Consider the following 26927-nt stretch of genomic DNA (forward strand, 5'->3'; position numbering starts at 1 on the left):
TTTTGTGCTAGAGGATTAACTTTAGTCAACATCAGTCCCTATCATTGGTAAGCCGTCTGGTTTTAATAGTCTTGTGATAGATATTAGTGAGTCCCATAACAAGGTCATCAAAGGAGCTTTTTAGCACAGAGATCAAACTGTCTGTAGACTAGTAAAACATAATTTTCAAAGATGGAATGGCATGCACGTATCTCAGTGCATTATTTCAACAAACCTTTTAACTTATTTAACGAATCATGATGAAAATAATCTTCTATGTATGGGGAAAGTTGGGTGATGCTGTTTTTATTGGTTTGACGGTTTTGTTTGAGCTTAGTCTTACTTGACTCTTAGATGTGATATGTGACTTAATTAAATATTGATTTTAATTTATTAAAAAAAAAAAAAAAAAAAAAAATTGTTTAATAATTAAAAATAATATTTATTTATTTTTCTATTGATTCAGGTTAGAAATAGTCATGTAAAAATAAATAAAATAATAATTTAAGTTTTATTATATTTTCAATCTATTAAATTATTGTGATAAACTTTTAACTATATCAATAATGTAAGTCTTATTTAAATATTCATTCAATGCTCAAATTTCAACTCTATTAATGATTTAGTATTACGGAATGAAATAGAACACTATTATAGACATCTTAATAGTCCTTATTGTGAAGTGGTAGGTAAATTAATATGAGAATTTGTTACCCCTTCAATGGAATAATCTTTTATAAATTTGCATTGTCAACTTTTAAATTATAGATTTTTTTGAAAAAGAACTCATACTAAATGTAGATAATTATATGTTTGCGAAAATAGATTCACACTTATTGAAAAAGTGTGCTATTTTTTAATATTATCGTATTACTTCAAGGAAAAAATGACTAGCAAGCATTTAAGACATCTATGACTAATGACTCACAATTACTTCAATAATTCACTTGTTATTCAATCTAATAGTGACTAACCCTCACTCAAACTAGGATTTCAACTATCATATCAATAGTATGAACGAAATACAATATGGCCAAGTACATTGTTGATCCAAAAATCATGCTACCGTGACTTTAATTTAGAACTATTTAAGTTCGCAAATGGGTGTACTTTATCAACTCTATTGTCCTACTTGACAAAACTAATTACTATTTCGCAAACTTTATCTCCATTGAATACACAAAATAATCAATGACAAACTAGATGTGATGTGTCTTTTGTTATGATAAGATATTTTAGAATACATTAGGTTATGAAATAAACCAAAAAAGTAGTCATTCATAATTTATAAATGTATTTGAATTAGCTGGTTGAAAGTGCTTTTGAATCTAATTATTTGTATGTTTTGCATGATAAGAATACTTTCAATTAGCTTTATTACTACAATTATTCAAAGATAGAATGGCATGCACGTAGTGTCCTGAATTGGACAAACATTGAGTCTTGTCAAGGTCAAAATACTCATGTATCTATTGCATTCAAATTTTTAATTATTTAATCAAATATTGCATAATGATAATCTTATGTTCTACAAATAATTATCATATTTAATCATTTAAGAAAATATCTATCTATTTTTCTATTAGTTCATGTTAGAAATAGTTACTATATAAATCAATGAAACCATAACTTAAGTTCTATTACATTTTCAATGCTTTAAATTCTTGTGACAAAATTTTAACTATATCAATAATGGAAATCTTACTCAAGCATTCATTTGAGGCTCAAATTTCAAGTCTAATAATGTTTTGTTGTTGCTTAAATAAAATTGAACACTAGTATGGCCATCATAATAGTCCTTATTATTAAGTGGCAAGGTAAATTAATTATTCGTTCAATAAAATCTTTTGCTATGGATTTGCATTGCTGACTTTTAAATTATTGATTTTTAAAAGAAAAATACTCACACTTAATATACATAATTATATGTTTGTACAAATTTATCACACTTATTGAAAAAAGTGTGCCATTCTCTAATATTATTTTGTTATTTTAGTGCAAAAAATGACTAGAAAGAATTTAAGACATCTATGATTAACGACTCACAATTACTACAATAGTTCACTAGTTATGCAATCTTATAGCCACTCTCTCTCACTCCAACTACAATTTCAACTATCAAATCATTAGTATCAAGGAAAGACAATGTGGCCACGTACTTTGTTGACCAAAAAAATTATGGTACCATGATTTTAAATTGAAGCTATTTAAGTTCACAATTTGATCTATTTTAGCAACTCTATTGTCCTACTTGACAAAACTAATGACTATTTCACAAACTTGTCGCGAGTTTCCATCTCCTTCACATCCCACATCGTTAGTAATTAATTTAGTTTGGCAAACATTACTAGTCTTTTGGTTTCAACTTTGTGGGTTGAATCTTTGCTAGATTTTGTAGGGTTATTTGTTGAGTCAAACATTATAGATTTGGAGGAGACTATTGAAAATGTTCACATTATTTTTGTTGTTGGCTTCTTCATCTCCATATGTTGAGAGGGAATCTTTATACCCTCTTATTGTTTCTCTGCATGATCATTTGTCACAGTTTCACATTGGTATGGATACTTTCGGTACATCTTTGTTTTTGGATTATGTTGTACATTTATTTCTGTAAGATTTTGGATTGTCATTGTCTTTGGTGTGGTTTGGAACAATTAACTTAATTGTGGCAAATTTCATCCTCGATATGGGGATGCCTGAGCAAAGTTCATAGACATCACATAGCTATCTTTCTTCCCTAATATTCTTTTCAAGAATAGGAGGACATCTTGCATGCATTCTTGGTTTTGTTCTTCTTAAACGGATGAATGTTATTTGACTAGATTGGATCATCTTCAATGTCTAGTGCTAAGTATCTACCATCATTAGATCATTCTCATGTTATTTTTTATAGTTAACAATATTTTAAAAAGTGGCATTTCTATTATATATCCTAACTTTATTTGTAGGAAGGATTAAATTATTAAATTTTTAAAAATAGATTCATAATATAAATATATAAGGCACATATTTTTTTCTTTTTTTTTTATTGAATAATTTAGTTTTTATAACTTTTTGAAGTGAGATTAGGTATAATTCAAACATAGGTTCATTTGGTATTGCATAATTTTTTTTGTATTTATTTAAATTATTTTTGAAATAAGAACATCAATACCTAGAGGGCAATTATTTTTCAAATTTTTAAAATCTATTTTAATATTTTTTCATGTGTGTGAAATAAAGACTTTCATAAATTGTTGAAAAACCTATGTTCACTAGAAAATAGAAAATTAATATAACAATCAAATTAAATATATTCAGTATTAACTTGTTGGAAAGCTTACCTCAAGTGCTAGGATCCTACAAATTATCTTTTCATATCCATCCCATTTGGTGGTCCAAGTCAAGTTGGAAGCATAAAATTTTAAGGAAAATCTGAGGCCTAAGGTGGAAATGTCACTTTTAGGGCTTTCATTTGAAGGTCCTTCAAAAGAAGGTACCTTTGTTTGAAGCATATTCAAGCACCTTCATTTTTGAAGGTATGATGTTCCCGCAATTTAAAAAAAAAACATTCGAATGAAGGTAATTTTCAAAAATGAAAAAAAAAAAAGGAGGATCTTCGTTCAAAGGTCCCTTTTTATTCCTTTTTTGAAAATTACCTTTGTTCAAAGGTTTTTTTCATGTTAAACCTTTGAATGAAGGTATCTTTTGATGTACCTTTGCGTAAAGAAACACCTTCAAATGAAGCTATTTTTTATTTTTCACCTCCATTTGGAGTTGAAAAATGTGATGTCCCACAATTGTGACTCACTATTGTGGTCTCAACCTTCTTTGCTAAGTGTGATTTCCTTTTAGGTTGAAATAGATTGATAGGATTCAGTGAATCAATTTGAAATGAGATTTATTGTTTATATAGATTAATAGTATCAATCACCACACCAATTAACCAAAATCGAGCACAATTGTTGGTCTCTCATTGTGGGCTCATGATATTAGTGTATTTATTTTGCTCAAATTTTTGTTACTATTATTATTATGAGCCTAGCCTTGTGTTTACTTGTAGTCATTTTGAATTTACATCGACCTTGTAAAGTTTAAGAGGGGGGAAAGCATGCATTACCTTTGGATTTGTATAATTTGGAGTAGATTCTTAGACCCATGTTTGTTAAAGTGTGGAAAGTGTAGTTGGCATTTTAATTGTATAATGAAATTGTTATCTTCTATGAATAGTGTCATTTTGAAAAGTTTCGATAAGAAGGAGACCATGTATTGCATTAGATGGTTGATCATGTTTGATTTCTAGTCGATTTTCTTAGTTGCTTCCTTTCTTTTCGTTTGTCTTAAAATCTAATTGATAACATTTAACTAATTTTAGTGTGTAGGAAAAAAAATTATTCTAGTAATACTTACTCATCTTTTATAGTGTGAAATATATCTACCCAATTAGCGGGAACAGGAAGCAGATATTGATGGCTTAATAAGGAAGAGAGAAATGTTAATCTTCACAAAAAACTATAATGACACTTTAGTGTGCAATAGGTGCGTTGAAGAGGTCTCAAAGGTGAATTATTGGATCTTTAAGCAAATGACATGCTGCCCAAGCATAGTTTTTACAAGGACATGTGCCATCTTTTGATTGTTGACACAAACCACTGATCAAAAGTCAATCTCTCTTCTCTCTCTTTAAATCCAAGAATGACCCATTATCTATCTATCTATAAGAAAAAGGAGATACAAAACCAACCAACAAGAAAAGTAGTTCCAACTACCCAAATATAGATAGTGGTATACTCATAGAAGAAGCTATCTAGAACTCATAGAATGACCCACCTAAGTAAATTTAGAAATTAGATTAACACTATGACCACTCCAATATTTTTAACCACAATTTAAAGTCAATAATAAACTATTACAAAAGATAAAACAGTTCTTGTATTTTAAATTTGTATCACAAAAATACTTTAAAATTAGCATAGCAATGTTTTATGTAATATTTATATGATATTATTATTATTTTAAAGATATTCTTAAATCTATTGTCACAAAATCGCCTTAAAAAATCAATCCAAACTCAATCTCTAAGCAAACAAAAATGGATTATAATGCGGAATTTGTGATCACAGCTTTAATATTTATTGTTCACTTTTCTATGCTTTTTTGTGAAAATTTGGGAGGATAAGAATCCAAGCCCACCCTCTCAGAAAGCCATTCTGCTAATGATTGAAAAGGAGAAGAAGAGCCATCTTGAACAAACCCACTATGGGAGTAGTGAAGATTTATCATCACTTGCCATCCCTTCTGAGTAGGATGGTACCAATCAAAAAAGAAAAATTCCTCTCGAGACTTGCACAGATGAAAAAGAGCTCTTCCTTGTTCATCATAATCAGCACACCCAATAGCTGAGCTACTCATGTTTACATCTCTAGAACAGCACGATCTACTCATCTCATGGATTCCTACTCACCACAACACAAAAATAAGTCAATCAGTACACTCATGTTTGGTCTCTATGTTTATGTAATCCAAGAAGTTTGACTCTTAAACATCAGTAAAAGAGGTCTACAAACTGGATTGAAAACATCTACGAAATAAAGAGGATTCAAAACACTTTGATCTTTAGATATACTCTTCAAAAGGAAAACCTGAAACAGACAATCTTAAGATTCTAAGCTATAGTATATTCAGTATATTTACCATATGCAAATGGGTTCAAGGTAATATGAGAGAAGGCTGCAAAGAAATCAAGGATGAGGAAGTTGGCATCTTCAAGTTTACTCAGCTCTGAAATGGCTTTTGATAGATAGTTGTTGTGGGTGGACACTAACTCCATTGTTGTGTTGAAGCATACTGCTCCAGACTGTAGATAACCAGGTTGACAGTCAAAGGGCATGTTATTTGATACCAGAAAATTCCTTAGCCCAAGATTATAAAGCTCTGTGAGCTGCAGTTTCATCTCTGTTATAACACTCTTGACAAACTTCTCTGTTCCCTGTACACATCCACAACTCATAACCCTCAGTTACATATTTTACAAAATTACATTTGAATTTGAATCATCCATGTAAAACATGACAAGTTTGGTGATGTTTATTCTTACCACTGCGCTAACATTGGCAGCAGCATAATCATTTCCATTAAGAGTAAGAAGTACTATTGAGTGTTTTAGATGGTGAGAATCATATTTCTGAGATATAATGGTATCCTTCAAATTTCCAACTTGGACACTAAGCTTTGGAACTCCAAATGAGTCAAATACCCCACTGTATGATATTGCAAAGTTTATGCCTTGCAATGCTACTATATGCTGGGTTGAACTGTTCAGGACCCTGTAAGTTACTGGAGATGGAAGACCTAAGATTTGGGCTGCATAAAAAAGAAAACACACAAAATCTGGTCAATACATTCACCAATTCATTATATACCCATTACAACATAATAATCACAAAGAAAAAGAAGTATTCTAAAGTTAATAGAACAGGGAAACTGGACTGTAGGCGTCCATATAGCTTATAGATTACACAAAAGCAACACTAATGGAGAGAAGTTTGCCACAATCATCAATTACACTTTTGCTTTGAAAATCGTTCTGAGGCATATTAATATAATTTCATCTGGAAGGGGGCATGAATTATGAGGAGTTATTTGGATGGATTGAAAAAGGGTTTTGAAAGGACCCTGTAATGCCATCCTTAAGAGAGGGTTACTGTTTTCTGTTGCATAGGATTAGTTTGAAAAGTGAGGGTTTTTAAATAGGATTTTTATGTTTCAATAAAATTTAGTTGAATTTCTAGGTTCACCGTCTAAAACATAATTATAAATAATTACAGACACGACCCTTAATCATTATTCTAGTTAAGAAAATCAGAGATCAATACCATGACCCATCATCATTATTTAATTACAAAGCAGAAATCCTGTAAAGCACTTGGAAACCCTAGTACATAGAAATGGAAAAGTTTCAGGTTAATTGGGTTTTACTTATCTTGCCTCACAATCACAATACATATCATTTGAAGTTATCAATCATAGAATGGATCAGCCTATCCAAATATTTTGGGCTACAATTATGCCACATCAGTTCAGTTCCTGTTTATAGACATTTGAGATCCTTAGATATTGGAGTTCAGAATACTCACCTAAATAATCTGTAAGAATTCTGCCAGATGATACCCTGCCAGATGGGTGCCCAGGCCAAGTGATACCATATGGATACTTCCATGCTGAAACTATGCTATTATTCATAGGAGGATGGTAATTTCCAGTGTCTGCATATGAATCTCCAAAAGCAAAAAAAGCTGTTGTTTGATCTCCACTACATATACCTGCACAAACAAAACTTCTTCAATCAGTAATCACACTAAATTACATTAAAATTTGTCAATAAGAAAAGTGGTTATTAATCATTACCAATTACAGAGAGCAGGAAAAATGGCAGAAACACCAACAGAGCTGACGGCATTTTGGCAACCATTTTCATGACCTTGTAGATCTATGGTCAGCAGATTTGATTGTTTGGTTTATATGGCAAAAAACTATTTGACTTGTATAGCCAAAATAAATCTGTGAGAACTTTTCAAAGGCATGCTAGAAATATGCTTAAAATAAAAGTGTTGGAGATTGAGATGAATTAAATGTGAATTAAATGCAACAACAAGAAGTGGATAAGGATTTCTAAACTTATATTAATACCATCAAATAGAAAAGCTACATTCTACAGAGTCAGAGCCCACAGAGAAAGATAAACTTCAATTAAAAAAGAAAAAGGAAATGTTGTGCTCCATTAGTAAAGAAGAAGTTTTAGTCAACTTCAATGCCTGTCATTATGAGGTCGGGTGGTTTAGTAGCGTTGTGATAGATTGTGAATCAGTCGCACCACAAAGTTATCAAAGAAGGTTCTCCTTTAGCTTTTGTCCACTAAAATAAAATTGGAATAAAATATAACTATTAGTTGATAATTGGTTGTAAGTTTTTATTGGTCATAAATTTATGAAATAAATAAAATTCTATTATTTATTTAATACGTAATGGTAAAATTAGTATATGATTTTATTTTTCATTTAGTTTTGGATTTGTTCTTATGAAATATTTTGATGTAATTATGTATTAATAAGTAATACTTTTGAGTTGGGGTTAACCCCGCAGTGCAATGGCAAGTTGCATCTCACTGTTGATAGTGGGTCGTTGGTTCAAATCCCTGCCCGAGTGATGTTCCCCGCGTTGGTGTCTCCCTGTTCGTGCCATGGTGTGTGCTTGGACCGCAGTACCTCCTCCCCTGTGATTGGTGCTTCTCACCCGTGACTATTGGATGGCGGTCGTCCCTTGCGCTACTTCCTCGATGTAGTTGCGTGGATGCCCCTTCCAGGACCTGTGCGATTCCACTACTAGCTGGAGTGATAAAGGTGGCCAAGTGGAGGGATAAGTAGTTGAGATGGAGTGATAAGGTGGAGTGTGGAGAGATAAGGAGCGGGAGATATAAGGTGTATGGAGAGATAAGGAGCGAGAGATATAAGGTGTATGAAGAGATAAGGAGAAAGGAGATATAAGGAGTATTATGGAGAGATAAGGAGAAGGGGGATATAAGGAGTATTATGGATATGAAAAGATCGATATGCTATATGTGACCCCACTGGTTCAAAGCTCCAATCAAAAGCGACTATATTGTAGGGGCGAGACCCCATATTGTCTTAAGTTAGTGGCATGTTGTAGAGCAGCTGAAATTGTAATACCTGTTACCGATCAAAAAAAAAAAGTAATACTTTTGAGTTAGGCTTGATTCACATTTGATTTCTATCTATTTTGTTTCTCTTATATTTATTTCAATACCTTGTTTTTTTATTTAATTTTTATTGTAGTATTTATGTCCACACATATTTTTATACACATGTTCTTTGCTTTAACACTAGCAATTGCATCTTGTGTACCATGGGTACAATGAAAACTTGTGGAAGGTCAATTATCTTGTTAGATGTACATTTACAATATGCAGAATAACTATAAGTAGTATCTATATGCCTGGAATGTGGTATCAGCATGCAATAGGGGAAAACATCTCAAACATACACATGAAACATTGCATTAGAGCTAGAAATCAAAACAAAACAAAGCAAGTTAATGAATCAAAACTCTTTAAAATCGGTACATGCTCCTCTATCTCTAAAGATCTCTAAGATTCAAGGTGGCCCTCACTTGGAAGAGCACTTGATCCTCAAGATGACAACCTAGAGAACGAGATTTAAATGATTCTAGGATCAAAATGGATGCAACTAAGATCCTAGTGAAAGCTAAGATGATGGATTAAGACGAAATGCAAGATGCAAGACTAAATACTCAAGATGATGAATATACGAAACTGGGTTAATTCCAAATTGAAGATTAAATGCTACTAGATGAGTTAATTAAGCTAGAAAAGGATATACATTTAAGCTAATTGAAACTAAAATGCTATGAGATGAATGCTTGATGCTTGAAGATAACAAAAAGAGCTCCTTAAACTGCAAAATGACTAAGTTTGATGCACAAAAGGCTTGATTATTTTTAAGAAGGAATGGGCTGTTTATAGGGAAAATAGGGCAATGGAGTGTTGAGATTGAATAATCTCAACAAGGGCTAGGATTGAAAGTTATCAATCCATGTGAGGGATTCAGTCCAATCTCAAGTTGACAAATCTTGAGAGGAGATGTAAGAGGCATTAAATGCTTGAGGAGACATGAAGGTTACCTTAGGAGGTAAGGTTATGGTTAGGTTAGTGGATAACCAATGGATAAAGCATTTACCCAAGGGGTAAACTCGTGTGCAAGGGTTAATATGATAACTAGGGTCAAAGCCATGAGTGCTTGATGAGACCCTTGGGTTAGCTAAGGGTTAAATTAGAGAGAAAGTCTCTAACCATGTGGTAAGGTTGAGTTAACCATTAATGGTTACCTAGAGACTTTGGGGACAAATTTGTAAGAGTCCTTCCAAATTTGGGGAACTCAAAAAGTTAGCTTGTTGAAGGAAATAAAGTCTTAAATGCATTTAGAAGACTTTCTTCCAAATTTGAGAAGTGACCTCCTCAAATTTAGGGAAAGGACATGATTAGGAGTTGATTAGGCTAATTAAAAGGGTTTAGAAGAATCTAGAAGGCTCTAGAAGAGGTTTAGGAGGCAAGTGGGAGATGTAGGATTTTGCAAGTGGGTGAGGGAAAAAAGAATTTAATTAAAATAAAATTAATTTATTTTAATTTTGGTTGCAACATGCATTTGTAGGATTTTGCAAGTGGGGATTTTTAAATAAATTTAGATTTATTTAAATGTAAAAGGGGATTTAATTAAATGTAGATTTAATTAAAATGGCTAGAGGGGGGATTTTAATTAAATATAAATTTAATTAAATGGCTATGAGGGAGATTTTAATTACATGTAAATTTAGTTAAATGGCTAGGATAGAAGAAGGGAAATATTAATCAAATCTTTAATTTGATTAATAGGCTAATTTAGAGAAATAGGGATATTAATTAAATCTTAATTTAATTAATCGGAAGAAATCGAGATAATTAAATGAATAAAATTCACTTAATTTGTTGTGCAACTTTTAGGTGTCTACATTTTGCCCCTCTTTGAGTTAACGTGTGACCACATGTTGATTCAAAGAAAAACGCTCAATTTGTCGTCAAATTTTTTCAATATGATGTTGTGCCAAAGTTTTCGATATGATTCCCTGGATATGAAAAATTGATTTGATATGAAAAGTTGATATGAGACTGATGTCGATATGAGACTGATATGAAATTGATGTCGAGATTCGATATGATGCCCTAGATATGAAGAATTGATTTGATATGAAAAGTTGATATGAGATTGATGTTGATGTGAGACTGATATGAAATTAATGTCGAGATTTGATATGATGCCCCAGATATGAAGAATTGATTTGATATGAAAAGTCGATATGAAGTTGGTGTCAATATGAGACTGATATGAAATTGATGTTGAGATTCGATATGATGCCTCAAATATGAAGAATTGATTTGATATGAAAAGTCAATATGAAGCCGGTGTCAATATGAGACTGATATGAAATTGATGTCGAGATTCGATATGATGATGCCCCCTTAGGGGATCGATCGTGCACTAAAGGCATGAATGATCTCTCGAAAGAAGATGAATGTTATTTGAAAGATAAAAGAGTGGATAGTTGATGCATGCATGGGTTTGATAAGATTGATCAGATTGATTAGATTGAGATTAAGTCTAGTTTCAGGAATGACACCTCCTGTATAAGACAAAGATGATCAAAGCATCTGGTTTCAGGAATGACACCTCTTGTATAAGACAAAGATGATCAAAGCGTCTGGTTTCGGGAATGATATATCCTGTATAAGACATGATCAAAACATCTAGTTTCAATAAAGATACATCCTGTATAAGACATGATAGAATGGATCAAATGCATTGGATTGATAGAATTGATAAGATTGGGATCAAGTCTAGTTTCAGGAATGACACCTCCTGTATAAGACAAAGATGATCAAAACGTCTGGTTTTAGGAATGATATATCATGTATAACACCTAATCAAAATGTCTGGTTTCAAGAAAGATACATCATGTATAAGACACGATAGATGAGAGTTGGATGAATGATGAAGATATGAAAGTGAAGAAACATTCCCCGTTGATGCGATAGATATGCATGCGAGGGATGCAATGATGAATGTGACTAGATGATGATGATGATGATGAGATGTATCTTGAAATTGAGATGTATGAAATGTAATGATAGTGATATGAGTTGTATCTTGAAAATGAGATGTATGATATGAGATGTAAGAATGACATGACAATGATAATGATAATGAAATGATACTAATGCAAGATTAAAATGATATGCAACCTAATGCAAGATTAAGATGATAATGATGTGCAGCTAATGCAAAGCTTAATATGCATTCTCGTTCTCAATGTTGTCATCTATTTTGATCAAAGTGTCAATGATTCCTTTGTTTTCATCATCAGGCCTTGATTTGTTGAAAGTTGATACAAGCACAAATCTGAAATGTATTGAGTGATATGTTACATGATCATGTCGTAAGACAAATTTGCCTAGCAGAAGGCTTCACTCCCAAACAACAGACAAAGAAAACATCGCATTCCTTCCTTGCTTCTCTAATCGTGAGGCATCCCTGAGTTTCTTAGAAGATTAATAAGCAAAAGATAAAATCCACAAGTAAACATACATGCTATTTGGGATGTATCCCTGTCACATAAAACATCTTGCAAGTATGATTAGTTCAAAGAGCCTAGATGTGTTCACTTTTGTGTTTGCGCTCATACATGGATATGTGCTTAATTTTTTGTTATGATCCTTGTTTTCTCTTGATGTGTGTTTGACCTGTTGTTAAAACCTAAAGGCGAGATGCCCCCATCGAGGTCACAAACTTTCCCCCACTCTAGATATTACTCGATATGGATATCTACACTGATCACCAAGCCATGGTGGGATATGATTTAGATTATCAGGGACAGTGACTACACTAAGTATGTCCAGGATGATGTGGCATGTATAAGTGTTTGGAGGTGACTATGGGCTTAGACCAGATGGATCAAAGATATGATACAAGTACTAATAGATGGAGGAGTCATTCTCTCACAAGTGGTGCTTGTTACAAAGTTTTCACCAATTGTTTTTATTGCACTTTTTGATTTGTTTTTCATTTATTTGTATTTTTCTGATTTTTTATTTATTTTTTGTGTCACAAGGTGCCTATTTGCCAGGTTTTCACCTTAGTGATGATTTTTGATACTTTTTTATTTTTAATTTTTTTTTGTTTGATCTGTGCATTGGATGACTCAAGTGTAGAACTTCTTCAGATGGATGTTGTTGGTTGGTTCATCGAGCATGCCCCCTTTTGAAGTTGACAACTGATATGCTCTTGATCCATAGGCTGATATGAAGACAAATGGTCCCAACCAGTTGGGCTCAAACTTCCCCTTCTTCTATCAGTCTTGCTGATTTCTGGGATTTTCTTTTAGGACTAGATCACCAATTTTAAAAGCCCTTGGGATGACTTTGTGATTATATATTTTGTACATTCGTTGTTGATATTCCTTGAGATGATCATAGACACATTGTCATTTTTCATCAAGAAGTCCTAGTTCCTGCAACCTGTTCACTCGATATTCCTCATTTGAAGTGTCGGATTGAGTTGTACATGCCAATCCTTGACAACATCATTCATTGTTTTCTTGTGGATTTTCAAGATTGTTTTGTTTGATGCTTCTGCTTGGTCATTCCCTTGTGGGTAGTATGGTGTGGAAAAGTGATGTTGGATATTGAATCGTTTGCATAGCTCTTGCACATCTTGATTCTTGAAAGGACATCCATTATCTATGATGATGGAACTAGGGATGTCATATTTGCAAATGAGATAGTTGAGGATGAATGATGAGATCTACTTTCCATTTATGATGGTCATTGGGATTGCTTCGATCCACTTGGTGAAGTACTCTATGGCGATGATAATGAACTTATGCCCATTTGAAGAGGAAGGATGAATCTTTTCTACTAGATCAAGTACCCATTGACAGAAAGGCCAAGATGTGGTGAATGGTTCCAACTCCTATGCTGGTGCATGTATGAGATTACCATGAATTTGGCACTTAGGACATTTCCTAGCAAATTGATAAGACTTTCTTTCCATTGTCGACCAATAATATCCCATTCTCAGAAGTTTCTTAGCGGGAGTAGGACCACTTGAATGTGTACCACAAATACCTTTATGAAGCTCATGTAAGGCAGAGTCACATTTGTTACGATTGAGGCATCAAAGAAGAGTACCATCTAGACCTCAGCGGTAAAGTGTGTCAGCAGTTAAGATATAGCGGGCAGCTTGTCGAATGAAGCTTCATTTTTGGTTGCGAGATAGGTCGGGTGGGAGGGCATTGTTTTTGAGATGGTCATAGATCTTCCCATATAGAGGAGAATCAGAACCAGTCAGGGCACAGATGACTTGGGATGTTGAATTGTCATAGGTTGGGGAAAACAATTACTCCACCAGGAATTCATAACGATTATGTTTATCTGGAATTTGTAGAAGCGAGGTGATAGTGGCCATTACATCGGCAGCTCTGTTTTCCAATCTTGGAATCTGCTCAAAGGTGATGTGCCCAAAGTACTTTTTGAAATCATCCACCATTCTTTTGTAAGGCATTAGTTTATCATCTTTCGTCTGATAGTCATCATTCATCTGATTGATAACTAATTGAGAATCCCCATAGACTTTTAATTTTGTGATTCTCCATACTACATGTACTTTGATTCCTATTACCAGGGCTTCATATTCAACAATGTTGTTGGTGCATGGAAACATTAGTCTGTAAGATCTCAGAATTGTGTGCCCTTCTGGAGTGATGAACAGGATGTCGACACTCGATCCATGTTGTGTATAGGATCCATCAAAGTATAGGGTCCATTGCTTGGGGTGTGATAGTGAGTACATCCATATCTGGAAATTCCACCTATAGTGGGTGTTGGTCTGGTAGTGGTGCGTCTGTCAATTGATCTGCAATTGCTTGTCCTTTGATAGCCCGTCATTCTATGTATTGAATGTTGAACTCATTTAGGATTATGACCCATTTAGCTAATCTTCCTATGAGAGAAATCTTGCTAAGTAGATACTTGAGAGGATCGATCTTTGCTACTAACTTGATTGTATAGGCTAACATATAGTGGCAGAACTTTTGAGAGGCAAACACCACTGCTAAGCAAGCCTTTTTGATGAATGTATAATTGAGTTCATATCCGTTCAAAGTCATGTTGATGTAATAGATAGCCCTTTCTTTGTCTGTTGGATCTTCTTTTTCTAGGAGTACCCCCAATGATACTTATGTTGCTGATATATAGAGGATGCGTAGCTCGCCTACTATTGGTGGTACCTAAACTGGTGGATTCATCAGATATTGTTTGAGCTGGTGGAATAATTCTGCACATTTGTCTTCCCATATGAAAGGTATATTCTTATGAAGCAGATGATTGAATGGGAGACATTTGTCGGCTAATTGAGCAATGAATTGTCTGATAGATTGTATCCTGCCTTGAAGAGATCATAGCTGACTAATGTTCTTTGGAGGTGGCATCTCCATGATAGCCTGAACCTTTGTTGGATCCACCTCAATGCCTTTTTCTGATACAATGTAGCCCAAAATTTTATCAGATGTGGCCTCGAAGACACACTTCATAGGGTTTAATCTGACATTGAATTGCTCTAATTGTTGAAAGATTTTATCTAGGATGCCCAGGTGTTCTGCTCTCGTGAATGATTTAGCTAGAAAATCATCTACATGATCCTCCATGAAAGTATGCATCATGTTGTGGAAGATTGTTGTCATGGCTCTCTAATAAGTTGCACCAGCATTTTTCAAGCCAAAAGGTATGACATTCCAGCAATATGTTCCCCGTGGACATGTGAATGCAATTTTATCTTGATCCTCTGGAGCAATCTTAATTTGGTTGTAGCCCAAAAAACCATCCATGGGTGATAGCATTGTGTTCCCTACTCTTAGATCAACAATGGAGTCGATGCTTGGCATGCCTTGTTGAGATCTCTGAAGTCTGTACAAATCCTTATGCTTTTATCTGGTTTAGAAACCGATATAATGTTTGAGATCTATTTGGCATAGTCTATAGGTCGAATGAATCTGACATCTAATAACTTCTTTAGTTCTGCTTTGACTAATAATGCCACATGTGGATTCATCTTCCTTAATTTCTATTTGACAAGTATAGCTCTAGGAGCGATAGAAAAGTGATGCATGATTTGATTCGGATCTACCCCTGGCATGTCAGCATAAGACCAAGCAAAATTGATTTGCTTCTTCTTGAAGAATTTGAAAAAATCTGGTTTTTCTTTTTCTGTGAGTGATTATGCTAGATGTATGGTTCTGGCTGCCACTTCAGTGGTGATATTTATTGATTGAGTTGGCTCAATAAAGATTGGTGACCTCTCCTAGTAATGTTCAGGAAGAGTGTCAAGTCTCCCATCTTCAAGTGCCTCAAAAAGGTTTTCACCTTCAGATACGTCCTTTATTTTTACTTTTTTTTTTTTTCTATCTAACACTACCATTAAATGGTTTTCACCATTAGATCCATTTTTTATTTTGCTTTTATGACTGAGAGACTTGGCACTCCCCTGATTGAACATATCATTATGTGGTTCACTAATGGAGCATGTTTCTGGGTTGACTGAGCATAGGTATTGGACAATGGCCTCATTGTTTGGGAATATTGGTATATCATGATGTTCGAGTTCTTCCTAGTCTATGAGGTCAGGATATATGAGCGGTAGGGAGTCATTTGGCGAGTCAAGATCAATTGTTGTAAGTGTAATGATGGAGAAAATGGCATAGTTGTTTGGGACATCGATGAGGTCTATGATATTATCAAGGTCTTCGATGGTACTCATCGACATTGCCTTGTTTGTATTGTCGCTGCTCATTTGAACTAGCCTCATAGATATGTTGTGGTCTGAATTCATACGATTGAGATCTTGAGCCTTGTCCCTCATGAGAAATGGGTGTGTATGCATGGATTGTATCCACTCCAATATCCTCTATAACATTAGAACAAGTATCCCACTCATACTCATTGGAATCAGTTTCAGAATCTTGTCCCAGGTTACCTCATTGAATCTAACAGGGATGTCATATGGTGAGAAAAGATCACTGATAATTGATACTAGTTGGTTAGCTAGTTCTGATTTAGGATCGGTGCTTGTTTTTATTCTTTGAATTTGTTCATACACAGTTTCCCTTATTTGAGTAGGAATCTTCTCAGTTTGCGACTCGAACTCAGCTTGATCAGGTTCTTGTACATGATGTACTTTCTTATAAGACGCTTCCTCCCTTTGGATAGCAAGTTGTTCTTGTCGCCTCTTGTTTTCTTCATTTTTTTGCTCCTTCCTTATCTTTTCTACTGCTTGGTGTAGTGCTTCTTGCCATGAGCCGTCATTATGTTTTTTCTTTTCTTTCCATTGAGGTTTTTTATGGTGATCTCTCTTTTGCACAGGCGGAACATGTTGGCCATACCCAAGTCTTGTTTTATCTCTTACTAATTAGGAATGGGGTTGTATGGGCTCTATGATACCTTCTTGACGCTGGCCAATAGGTCCTTTTCCTTTGTATCCTATTCGTTGCATGATTCGAAACCCATTTTCATACTATTTTGTTGGTACGGCTACTTCTAGGGTAGCAGCTCTGATTCCTTCCTCATCCTTATGTAGCCAGCTAAGGATGTCTTTATCTTCTGATTCTTTAGCCAGTGTACCCATTTGGATAAATTTACCATCAAAATTTGTGATGGGTTGTGCTGCCTGATGTCTTGATGTGGAAGATTGTCCATGAGACCTTGGTGAAGTTGGTAACTTAGATAGACACAAGGGTTCAAAAGAGTATTCCCCCATGCCTTGGTCCTTTATTTTCATCTTTTGCTTGAAGTTCATGGATTGGGACTTCAGTTCTTCTTGATGGTTGGATGATGAGGAAGCTTGGGCCTCCCTGTTATGTGGAACCAGGCTATCTTGAGCCACCCCTATAGCATTGCAGTACTGAAAAGGGTTAGTATCTTTTGATATTGAAATTTCTTGTCCATTGTAGGGGAACTTGAGACAGTGATGGTACGTAAAAGGTACCGCTTGCATTTCATGGATCCAAGGACGACCTAATAGTATATCGTATGTCAAGTCTATGTCCAAGACTTGGCATAATGTGTCTCTTTGCACGTGCCCTACCTGAATGGGTAGTACCAATTTTCCTTCAGATGACCTTTCTTCATCATCATAAGCTTTGATGGTGATCTTCCTTTTTGGATCAATATCTTTCACGAAGAAGCCCAATGCACGGATAAGCTTTAGGGTACATATATTGAGACCAGCTCCTCCATCTATGGGTACTCTTTTTACCCGATGTTTGTAGACTAGGACTTCGATATAGAGCGATTTGTTATGAGGATGACTCAAAGAGATGTCATCTTGTTCAAAAAAAGATATGTTATGTGGCACCGTCATATCAGCCACCATGGCTTGGAATAGATTGACATCCAGATCATTTGGAATGATTGTTTCGACAAGAGCTTGCTCCAAAATATCTTTGTGTTTTGGTGAGAGCTTGAGATAATCAAGTATTGATATTTGAGCGGGTGTTCTCTGTAGTTGGTCGACCAAGTTATATTGAGTCTTGGGGAGATTTGTTGTTGTTGATGTGTTCCCCTTCAATACATATATATGAGCCCTTGTTGTCACATTTATCAATGCATGTTCTTGTTTGTCTTTGATTTTTTATGACATTCACTTGATTGTCATATGCTGATATGTGATTGATGGTGTTTTCGTATATATGTGATTGATACGAGCTCCTTTATTGTTGTTTGATGTTGATGCTCCTCCCTTGTCATAATTAGGAAGAGGAATTTTGAAAGCTTCATGGTCACCATTGGTTTTATGACCATCGATTGTTAAGTCTCCCTTGTCTATCATATCTTGAACTAGGTTCTTCAACCTCATGCAATCATTTGTTCTATGCCCCTTGTTTCGATGATAATCACTATAATGTGAGTCATTCCACCATGGTGGTTTGACTTGGGGTTCAAAGTTGCTTGTGACTGGCAATGTGATGATCTTATTTTCCAATAGTTCTTGAAATGGTGATTCCAAGGTTTGTTCCAATGGGGTGTATATTTGTCAATACAGGGAAGTGTTAGTGTTGCCTCTTTGATTTTTGTTGTTCCCCGGGTTGTTTTTGTTGTTGCCTTGGTGATTGTTGTTGTTTGATGTTGATGCTCCTTGGTTGGTAGTACGTTGGTAATTGTTAGTGCCTTCATTGGCACTTCTTTAATCATTATTGGATGTTGGGTTGCATGATAAAGTCAACATTGGTTGTTTAGACTTTACATTGTTGGAATCAACTACCCCATCATTAACAATGCTTTTGTTTCTTGTCCAAAATTTGTACTTGTCTGAGTTGTTGTTATTGTTTTTGTCATGCCTGTGAAGTGTGATACCTGTAGCTGCAACACAAACACTCAATAGATCATTACAAGCATGGTTAGCAAATTTAAAATAAAGGAATATAAAACCATGACAAATCGATCTATCGCCTCCTAAGAGATGCGAGTGTGGATTTTCTCTTAGATCTGGATAACCAAATTCCAATGACTTGACTACACCTAGATGGAGGATTTGAAATGATAATGATTAAGCTACATGATTCAACAATTATGCTAGAAAATAAGCAAATTAAGCTAGATCTAAGATGCAATTGCCTATAATAACAATGCTCAAATGATATGCTAAGATCAATATGCCTATAGTAACAATGCTCAAATGATATGCTAAGATCAATATGCCTATAGTAACAATGCCTAAGATGTAAATGAGATGGATGATTTATGCTCCAATATGGGGGATATTTATAGGATTTCTAGGGCCAGGGGTGAAGTGGCGGGAATCAATAGTCAAGATTGAATCTGAAGATATCAAGGGTGAAATTGAAGGTGATTGGAGAAGAGGTTGGATGAAAGGGGACAATTGGAGGTGGTTGGAGAAGAGGCTGGAGGAAAGGGAGCACTGTAGTGACAAGTGTCAAGGAGCCTTGCTCATGAGAGGGCAAGTGTCCAAGAGGGGAGACATGTGGCCCAAGAATGCCATGTGTCTCAAGGGGAGAATATCCACACCATAGGAGGTCAGGATAAGGAGATTAGGATGTGCAAGCTAAGATGGGGTTAATTAAACCTGAGGTTAGATGGAATGGGTTAGGTTTAGGAGTGGTTAGGTTAGGTGGTTAGAAGTTAGGAGGCATGCGGGGAATTTGAATTTAAAAATTTAAATAATAGGAAAAGGCTAATTAATTTTCAACAGCTCATAAATTGATTTGTTTTAATTAATTAGAGGATTTAGAAGAAATGAATTTGATGTGGAGGAATTAATTAATTTGAATTAATTAGTCAAAGGAGACTATTGAAATGAACCTATTAAATAAATCCTTAGATTTATTAATAACTAGATGAGTGGGAGAATTTAATCAAATTATTAATGAAGCTTTATATTCTGTTGTATTCTCGGTGCATGGAAAGCTTAATTTGTATGCTTTTGGAATTGTATGACCTTGTGGTGTGATGAATAAAATGCCTTCTCCTGGTCCATGTTGTGTATATGAACCATCAAAGTATAATTGCCATGTTTTTGTAGTGACCGTTAGGATATCAACATCGGGAAATTCAATGAGTAAAGGATGATCATCTTGAAGTGGTGCCTCTGTTAGTTGATCTGCAATGACTTGCCCTTTTATATATTTTCTATCAACATACTCAATATCAAACTCACTCAGAATCATGATCCATTTTGCTAGTCATCCTATTAATGTTGCCTTGCTGAGCAAATACTTCAGTGGATTGATTTTAGCAATCAATTTGATGGAGTGAGATAGGAGATAGTGTCGTAATTTTTGAGAAGCAAAAACTAATGCCAAGCATGCTTTTTCTATTGGTGAATAGTTGATCTCGTATCCTACTAATGTTCTATTGATGTATTAGATGGCTCATTCTTTTCCTTCATTGTCCTGTTGTGCAAGCAGAACTCCTAATGATGTTTCAGTGGTTGATACATAAAGTAACAATGGCTTTCCTGGAATTAGTGACATTAGGATGGGTGGCTGCATGAGATAGGCCTTGATCTTATTGAATGCATCCTCACATTGATGGTCCCATCTAAATTTAACCTTTTTTATGCAAGAGATGAGTAAATGCTTGGCATTTATCGGCTAGTTGTGCAACAAATATTTTGATTGACTGTAGCCTTCCCTGGAGTGATCTAAGTTGACTGATATTCCGAGAGATGCCATTTCCATAATTTCTTTGAGCTTAGCTGGATCCACTTCAATACCTCTAGTTGAAACGATGTATCCCAATAGCTTACCGGAAATGACACCAAAGGCACATTTCTTAGGGTTTAGCCATAGCTTGTATTATTCTAACCGGTCAAAGATATTTTCCAGTATCCCTATATGCTCTTCTTTGTTGTAGGATTTGGCCAATATGTCATCCACATAGTCTTCCATGAATGTATGCATCATGTAATGAAATATAGTTGTCATAGCTCTTTGATATGTAGCACCTGCGTTCTTTAATCCAAAAGGGATGGCATTCCAGCAGAAAGTACCCCATGGACATGTGAAAGATGTATTTTCTTGGTCTTCGGGTGCTATTTTAATCTGATTGTATCCAGAGAAACCATGCATTAGAGAAAAAATGGAGTGTCCAGCAGTTAAATCTACAATGATGTCAATGTTAGGCAAAGGAAAATCATCCTTTGGACAAGCATTATTAAGATCTCTGAAGTCTATGTATACTCTGATACTTTTGTCTGGTTTGGACAGAGGAACAATGTTTGATACCCATTAAGGATAGGCAACAGGTTTGATGAATCCGGCATCCAGTAATTTCTTTAGTTCTGCTTTGACCAGAAGATAAATACGTGGATGCATCTTCCTCAACTTTTGTTTAACTGGTTTGCTCCTAGATTGACATTTAGGTGATGCATAATAAGTGTTGGATACGACCCTGGCATGTCTTCATAGAACCAGGTGAAATTGATTTGCCTTTGTTTGAAGAATTCCATATATTGTTGCATTTCTTGCTTAGACAGAGAAGTCGTTGGATGAAGAATCTTTGGTTGTTATGTTGTCCCAATGTTAACTACCTCTGTTGGTTCGATCAAAACAGATGACCTTTCTTGATAGTGTGTAGGTAAAGTGTCAAATCTCCCATCTTCCAGCACCTTGAGGAGGTTTTCATCGTTATATGTGTCCTTTCTTTTTACTTTTCCTGATCTAATTTTGCCAAGAAATGGTCTTCAGCATTAGACCCAATATTCTTTTCTTTATTTTCACTTTTGCGACTAGGAGATTTGGCACCCACCTGACCGGAAGATGCGTTGTTGAAATTCCTGGTGAAATTTGTTGTTGGTTCGATAGCATTAAGATATACAGATATGGCATGGTCATTAGGAAAGGTATCAATGGCAGTATGTTTTTCCTTTTCCCAATCAATAAGTTCAAGGTGGAGTAGAGGTAAGGGGTCATCAGGTTGAGATGGTTCGAGGGTATCAAGGGTCATGATAGATGTGTCAAAGTTTTTGATATGTATGTTAATGTCTAGAACGATACTCTCATCAGAATGACCTCGTGTAAGGAGCTCCTGATCATCCTCGATTAAGTCCAAGTTAGCCGAATATGATTCTAATTCAAGTGGGCTAGTTCCTGACATTTGTCCTGCATATGTGTGAACTACATCGACTCCTATATCTTCTTCAAAGAAATTTTCTTCAGTTGATTCTTCAGAGTGATAGGAATCCCATTCCCATTCATTAGAGTCAATCTCACTTGCAGCTTGTAATCTACAGATTTGTTCATACAATATGTGATTTGTTTCTTCTGTTTTTCTTGCTATATCTTTTCTTCTTTCATATTCAACTTCTTCTGGACTGAGATTGAGTTATTTCAACCTTGCTATGAGCTCTACTTGACTTGTATTAGCTTCTTTCTTGTTTTGATTAAGAGTTAATGCTACTTGTGAGATATCCTTGGTTTGTTTCTCTTGTTGATTTGAAGCTTGTTTCTTTTGTCATTTCATTGTTTGTGCTTGTTGCTCCCTTTCAATTGCAAGTTGTTCTTGTCTATTTTCATATTCCTCTTTTTGTTGGCTAGAAGATGTGTCCTCTGGTAGAGTAACTTGTCCATACCCTAAGCCTTCTTTATCTGTAGCTTGTTGAGTGTGAAGTTGGATAGGTTCTGAGATACCTTCTTTTTGTTTTCCTATAGGACTTGTTCTAGTGTATCCCATTTTTTGAAGAATGTTAAATCCTTTTCCATACTATTTTGTAGGTATTCTGACATTGTTGATCTTTTGTTGGACCTCTTCATCTTTGTATAGCCATTGTAGCACATCTTTGTCTTTTGTTTCCTCTGACAAGGTCCCATCACTAACAAATGCTCCATCAAATATTGGAAGATGTCTCACAATTGGTTGTTGTTTAGATTTTGATTGTTTTCCATAGGATTTAGGAGATAGTGGTAATTGGGATATTGAATATTCTATGTTCCCTCGATCTCTTAGTTGCATTTGTTTTCCCATACTTGACAAAATTGAGGCAAATGATTTTTCTTTGGATTATGTGTTTGAAGATGATGCCCCCCTATTATGAGGAACAATGACCTCTTGATCTAGTTTGAGATTACTACAGTACTTACATGGATTTGAATCTGCTGAGAACATGATTTCCTGCCCATTATATGGAAATGATAATTCCAAGTCTAGAACTTGGCAGGCCGTGTCTTTCTGCAAAGGTCCCACTCTGATGGGTAATATCACCACTCCTTTAGAGGAACGCTCTTCTTCATCATATGCTTTGATGGTAATCTTTTTCCGAGGATCAACTGCATTTTTTGAATAACTTAGAGCACAAACAAGACTCAATGAGCAAATGTTTAAGCCAACTCCTTCATCTATTAGGACACATTTAACTCACGTCTTATGAATGAGGACTTTGATATGCAAGGGAGCATTATGGGGATGTTGCAAGGACAAGTCATCATCTTCAGTGAAAGATAAGCAGTGAGGGGTTGTGAGGTGTCCCACCATGGTTTGGAATTGATCTATATTAAGGTCTTTAGACACTGTTGTATCGACTAATGCTCATTCAAGTATTTATTTGTGTGCAAGTGAAAAATTTAAAAGTTCTAATATAGATATTTGTGCGGGCATTTTCTGTAATTGATCCACTAGACTATATTGTTTTGTAGTGGATGAAATGTTAGGGGTAAGACCCAGAAAAACAACTTTATCTTTGCTTCTTGTGATAGCATGAGCCGGTTCTTGATGTTTCTTTTCTTTAATTACAATCACATTTACCACATTATCTTATGTATGAGTGTAGTTTACCTTTGCTTTACCCTTACCATTATGCGTTGTTGATGATTCTCCCTTCTCATAGTTTGGAAGTGGAGTTTTAAAAGTTGTTTGAGATTCATTTTTCGTATGTCCATCTACAGATATTATTCCATTATCAATCAAATCTTGGATGAGATCTTTCAACCGTTGACAATTATATGTGTGATGTCCTTTGTTTTGATAGAAATTGCAATAATTTCCACCAAGCGGGTTTCACTTGAGGTTCGTAGTTCCTTACTTCTGGAAACGTAGTCAATTTGTTTGCGAGAAGCATTTTTAATATGGATCCAAGGGGTTCACCAATGCTGGTAAACTGTCTTCAAAAGAAATTTTTGATAGTTGCTTTTTGGTGATTATTATTTTGTTGAGCCGTTGTTGAGTGAGTGGATAAATTGAAAACTGGTTGTTTTGGTTTTGCATTGTGGTTATCTACTATCCCATCGTTAACGATATTTCGATTTCTATTCCAAAACTTTGGCTTATCATTGTTATTGTTGTTAGTATTGTTAGGAGGATGAACTCCTTCTTTGAATATTTTTAACTCATCCTTCTTTATCATGGCTTTCTCCATTCTGATTCTATTATCAATCATCTTTCCAAAAATTTGGTTTCCTTGTATATTTTCAGATGGTAACTCATTTGATCATTTAAGTTGTCGATGAATATATCCATTTTTTCATACTCTGGCATTGTACAAGGATACCGTGAAGCTAACCGTCTCCATCTTTGTAAAATGTCATGAATGGTTCTCCACTCTTTTGTTTGGCGTTAAATAGGTCTAGCATTGTTATTTCATGTTGTATGTTGTAAGAGTACTGTGAAACAAACTTATCCACCAATTCGGAGAATGATCTGATTCCGCAGGGAAGTTTGTAGAACCATTCCATAGCTAGTCCAGTTAAGCTTTTTGGAAATAATCTCATCAAGTAGGTATCCTCATGTGTAAACTCCATACTCATTGTGCAAAATTATCGTATATGATCTTGGGGATCAGTGCTTCTATCATATTTTTCATATCTAGGAGTTTCAAAACCTATAGGAAATGGTATCATGTTTAGATTCTTGTCGAATGGATAAGGACAGATTTCTTGAAGTGAGTATCTTCTAACATTTCCTCGTTGCATATCTTGAATTTGTGTTTGTAGTGTTTTTATTTGTTGTGTGAGAGTTGTGATAGGATTGTCACCATGATTTGTTCTTGTATAACCATGATTTTGCCTTCTAGGAGGGTCTTGATCTCTTCTTGTATCATCTCTACCCCTTCTTGTGTCCTCATTGGATGGAATGTTATTTAGAGTTTCTACGCCATCCCTTTTGGGAATGTAAATTTCTTCATTGGTTCTGGTGTCATTAGGAATTGACGTGTCATTATTTTTTAGACCAAAAATATCCTCATATTATTCGTTATTAAGGGGGGGTCACTTTTTTTTGTGTCAATTTGTTCACATCAAAATCTTGGGGGAGTGTAGCCCCAAATTTTGCTAACATTACGAAATATCTTTCTTTTTCTTCCTCCAATATTTTCTTCATAAATTTATTGAATTGAGGATCTTTTTTGATGTCTCGGATATGTTGTTCTATTATTTAATCTTCAACTTGTATTTCATCTTCGTGTTCCATGTTTCTATAATCTTCAGTTATTTCAAACGTTTCTATTTTTGTTTCTGCAATCTTTCATCTTTGAGCCCTAGTTAAAATGGGCATACACGTTTGTTTGATATTGTGCTAGGATTCGATTGTCTAAAGGTTGTTTTGATAAGTGAACAATTGTCAAGATAGATATGACATGAAAACAGGATTCAAGTGTTTAAAAGTTTGCAAGTTTTTCGATCTTCGGTTTTGGAGTGCAATGATGATTTTGGTAAAAACCAAGTCCAATAGGAACGATATATCTTACGATGTGGGACAAGATTATCTTGACCAAACATTGTATTTTTGTGATAGAGGATGTTAGATCATGATGAGAAACTATGTTTGAGTGATCAGTTTACCAAAGAAGGTGATAATGCACTTTGAGATGTTTAAATCTTGAACTTGTTGAGGGTGACTACTTGAAAATCTTGAGGTGTCTATTTCTAGAATCCAATTTGACAAATGATAACTTGATCAAGTGAACCAAGAAGACAATCTAAGCACAAGTGAAAGATAACAAGTGTTTAGGATTACTATAAATTGACCAAGCAAGAATGGCAGATCTGAAAAAGGTATGCAAGAAGACAGTTCTGGACTGACAAATACAGAGATTTGTACGACAGACTATACAACCCCAAATGACAATACATAAAAGACCATATGACAAACTAGGAATTTCATATGAAAAAGCACAAGCTCATACAACAAAACCTGCTAAGTCATACAACAAAAGATGAATCTCATACGACAAATAACCCAATCGTACGACAAACTTTACTGAGCCATACGACAAGATAAATTCCTCGTATGACTAAGAACATGATAGAGACAAATATGTTTGTTTGGTTGAATTTTGATCAATGAAGTTTGATGTTTTGCTTATGTTTTCCAATTTTAGATGTCTGATTTTTTGATTTAGGGATGAATACATAGCAAACACGCGATATGATAAGTGACCGCAAGCTTGCTAAACCCTAAGGAAGTTGGCTAAGAGAGAAAACATTTGCTTGCAAACTTAGGTACAAACCCAATAGCTAATCAGAATATAGCCGCTAAGTCTCACACAATGGATTCTCAACGTCGTATTATCCGACTCCAAACGCTAATGGGGGCACGATATGGAAAGTGTCTTGGGAGAGTTACTATCTCTCTTGCACAAATATTATCTCCCTTTCAGAGGTGCATCGGGTATCTTCTAATTTTAATTTGAAACTAATAAGGGATTTGTTCGGTGCGTCGAGGTATACACTTAATTAAGAGGTCTCCCAACCTTGAAAACCAAGGTTTTGTTATACCCGAAGGTACGGAGGAGAGCTATTCCCGAGAACTATCATTGACTTGATTTTCATCAAATCATGTTTATTTT

General features: G+C 34.9%; 1 protein-coding gene across 1 annotated transcript; it reads right to left on the bottom strand.

Annotated features, from left to right (window-relative positions):
• Positions 1–5037: 5037 nt before the first annotated feature.
• LOC131048971 (GDSL esterase/lipase At2g36325) lies at positions 5038–7788 on the bottom strand. The gene is made up of 5 exons (XM_057982952.2): positions 7366–7788; positions 7095–7280; positions 6056–6321; positions 5653–5947; positions 5038–5414 (listed from the first exon to the last, which is right to left on the bottom strand). The coding sequence occupies exons 1-5, from the start codon at positions 7433–7435 to the stop codon at positions 5098–5100; spliced, it is 1134 nt and encodes a 377-aa protein (XP_057838935.2). The 5' UTR covers positions 7436–7788; the 3' UTR covers positions 5038–5097.
• Positions 7789–26927: the final 19139 nt, after the last annotated feature.

This window comes from Cryptomeria japonica, chromosome 4, assembly GCF_030272615.1.
Source record: "Cryptomeria japonica chromosome 4, Sugi_1.0, whole genome shotgun sequence".
NCBI lineage: Eukaryota > Viridiplantae > Streptophyta > Pinopsida > Cupressales > Cupressaceae > Cryptomeria > Cryptomeria japonica.

What these genes read in the sequence shown, in the direction of transcription:
- LOC131048971 (XM_057982952.2), bottom strand. Translation starts at nt 7,435, where the DNA reads ATGAAAATGGTTGCCAAAATGCCGTCAGCTCTGTTGGTGTTTCTGCCA. An exon ending in CTGCCAATGTTAGCGCAGTG is followed by an intron (nt 5,948 to 6,055) that starts GTAAGAATAAAC and finishes GGATGTGTACAG; the next exon opens with GGAACAGAGAAGTTTGTCAA. An exon ending in CTTGAACCCATTTGCATATG is followed by an intron (nt 5,415 to 5,652) that starts GTAAATATACTG and finishes TGTGGTGAGTAG; the next exon opens with GAATCCATGAGATGAGTAGA.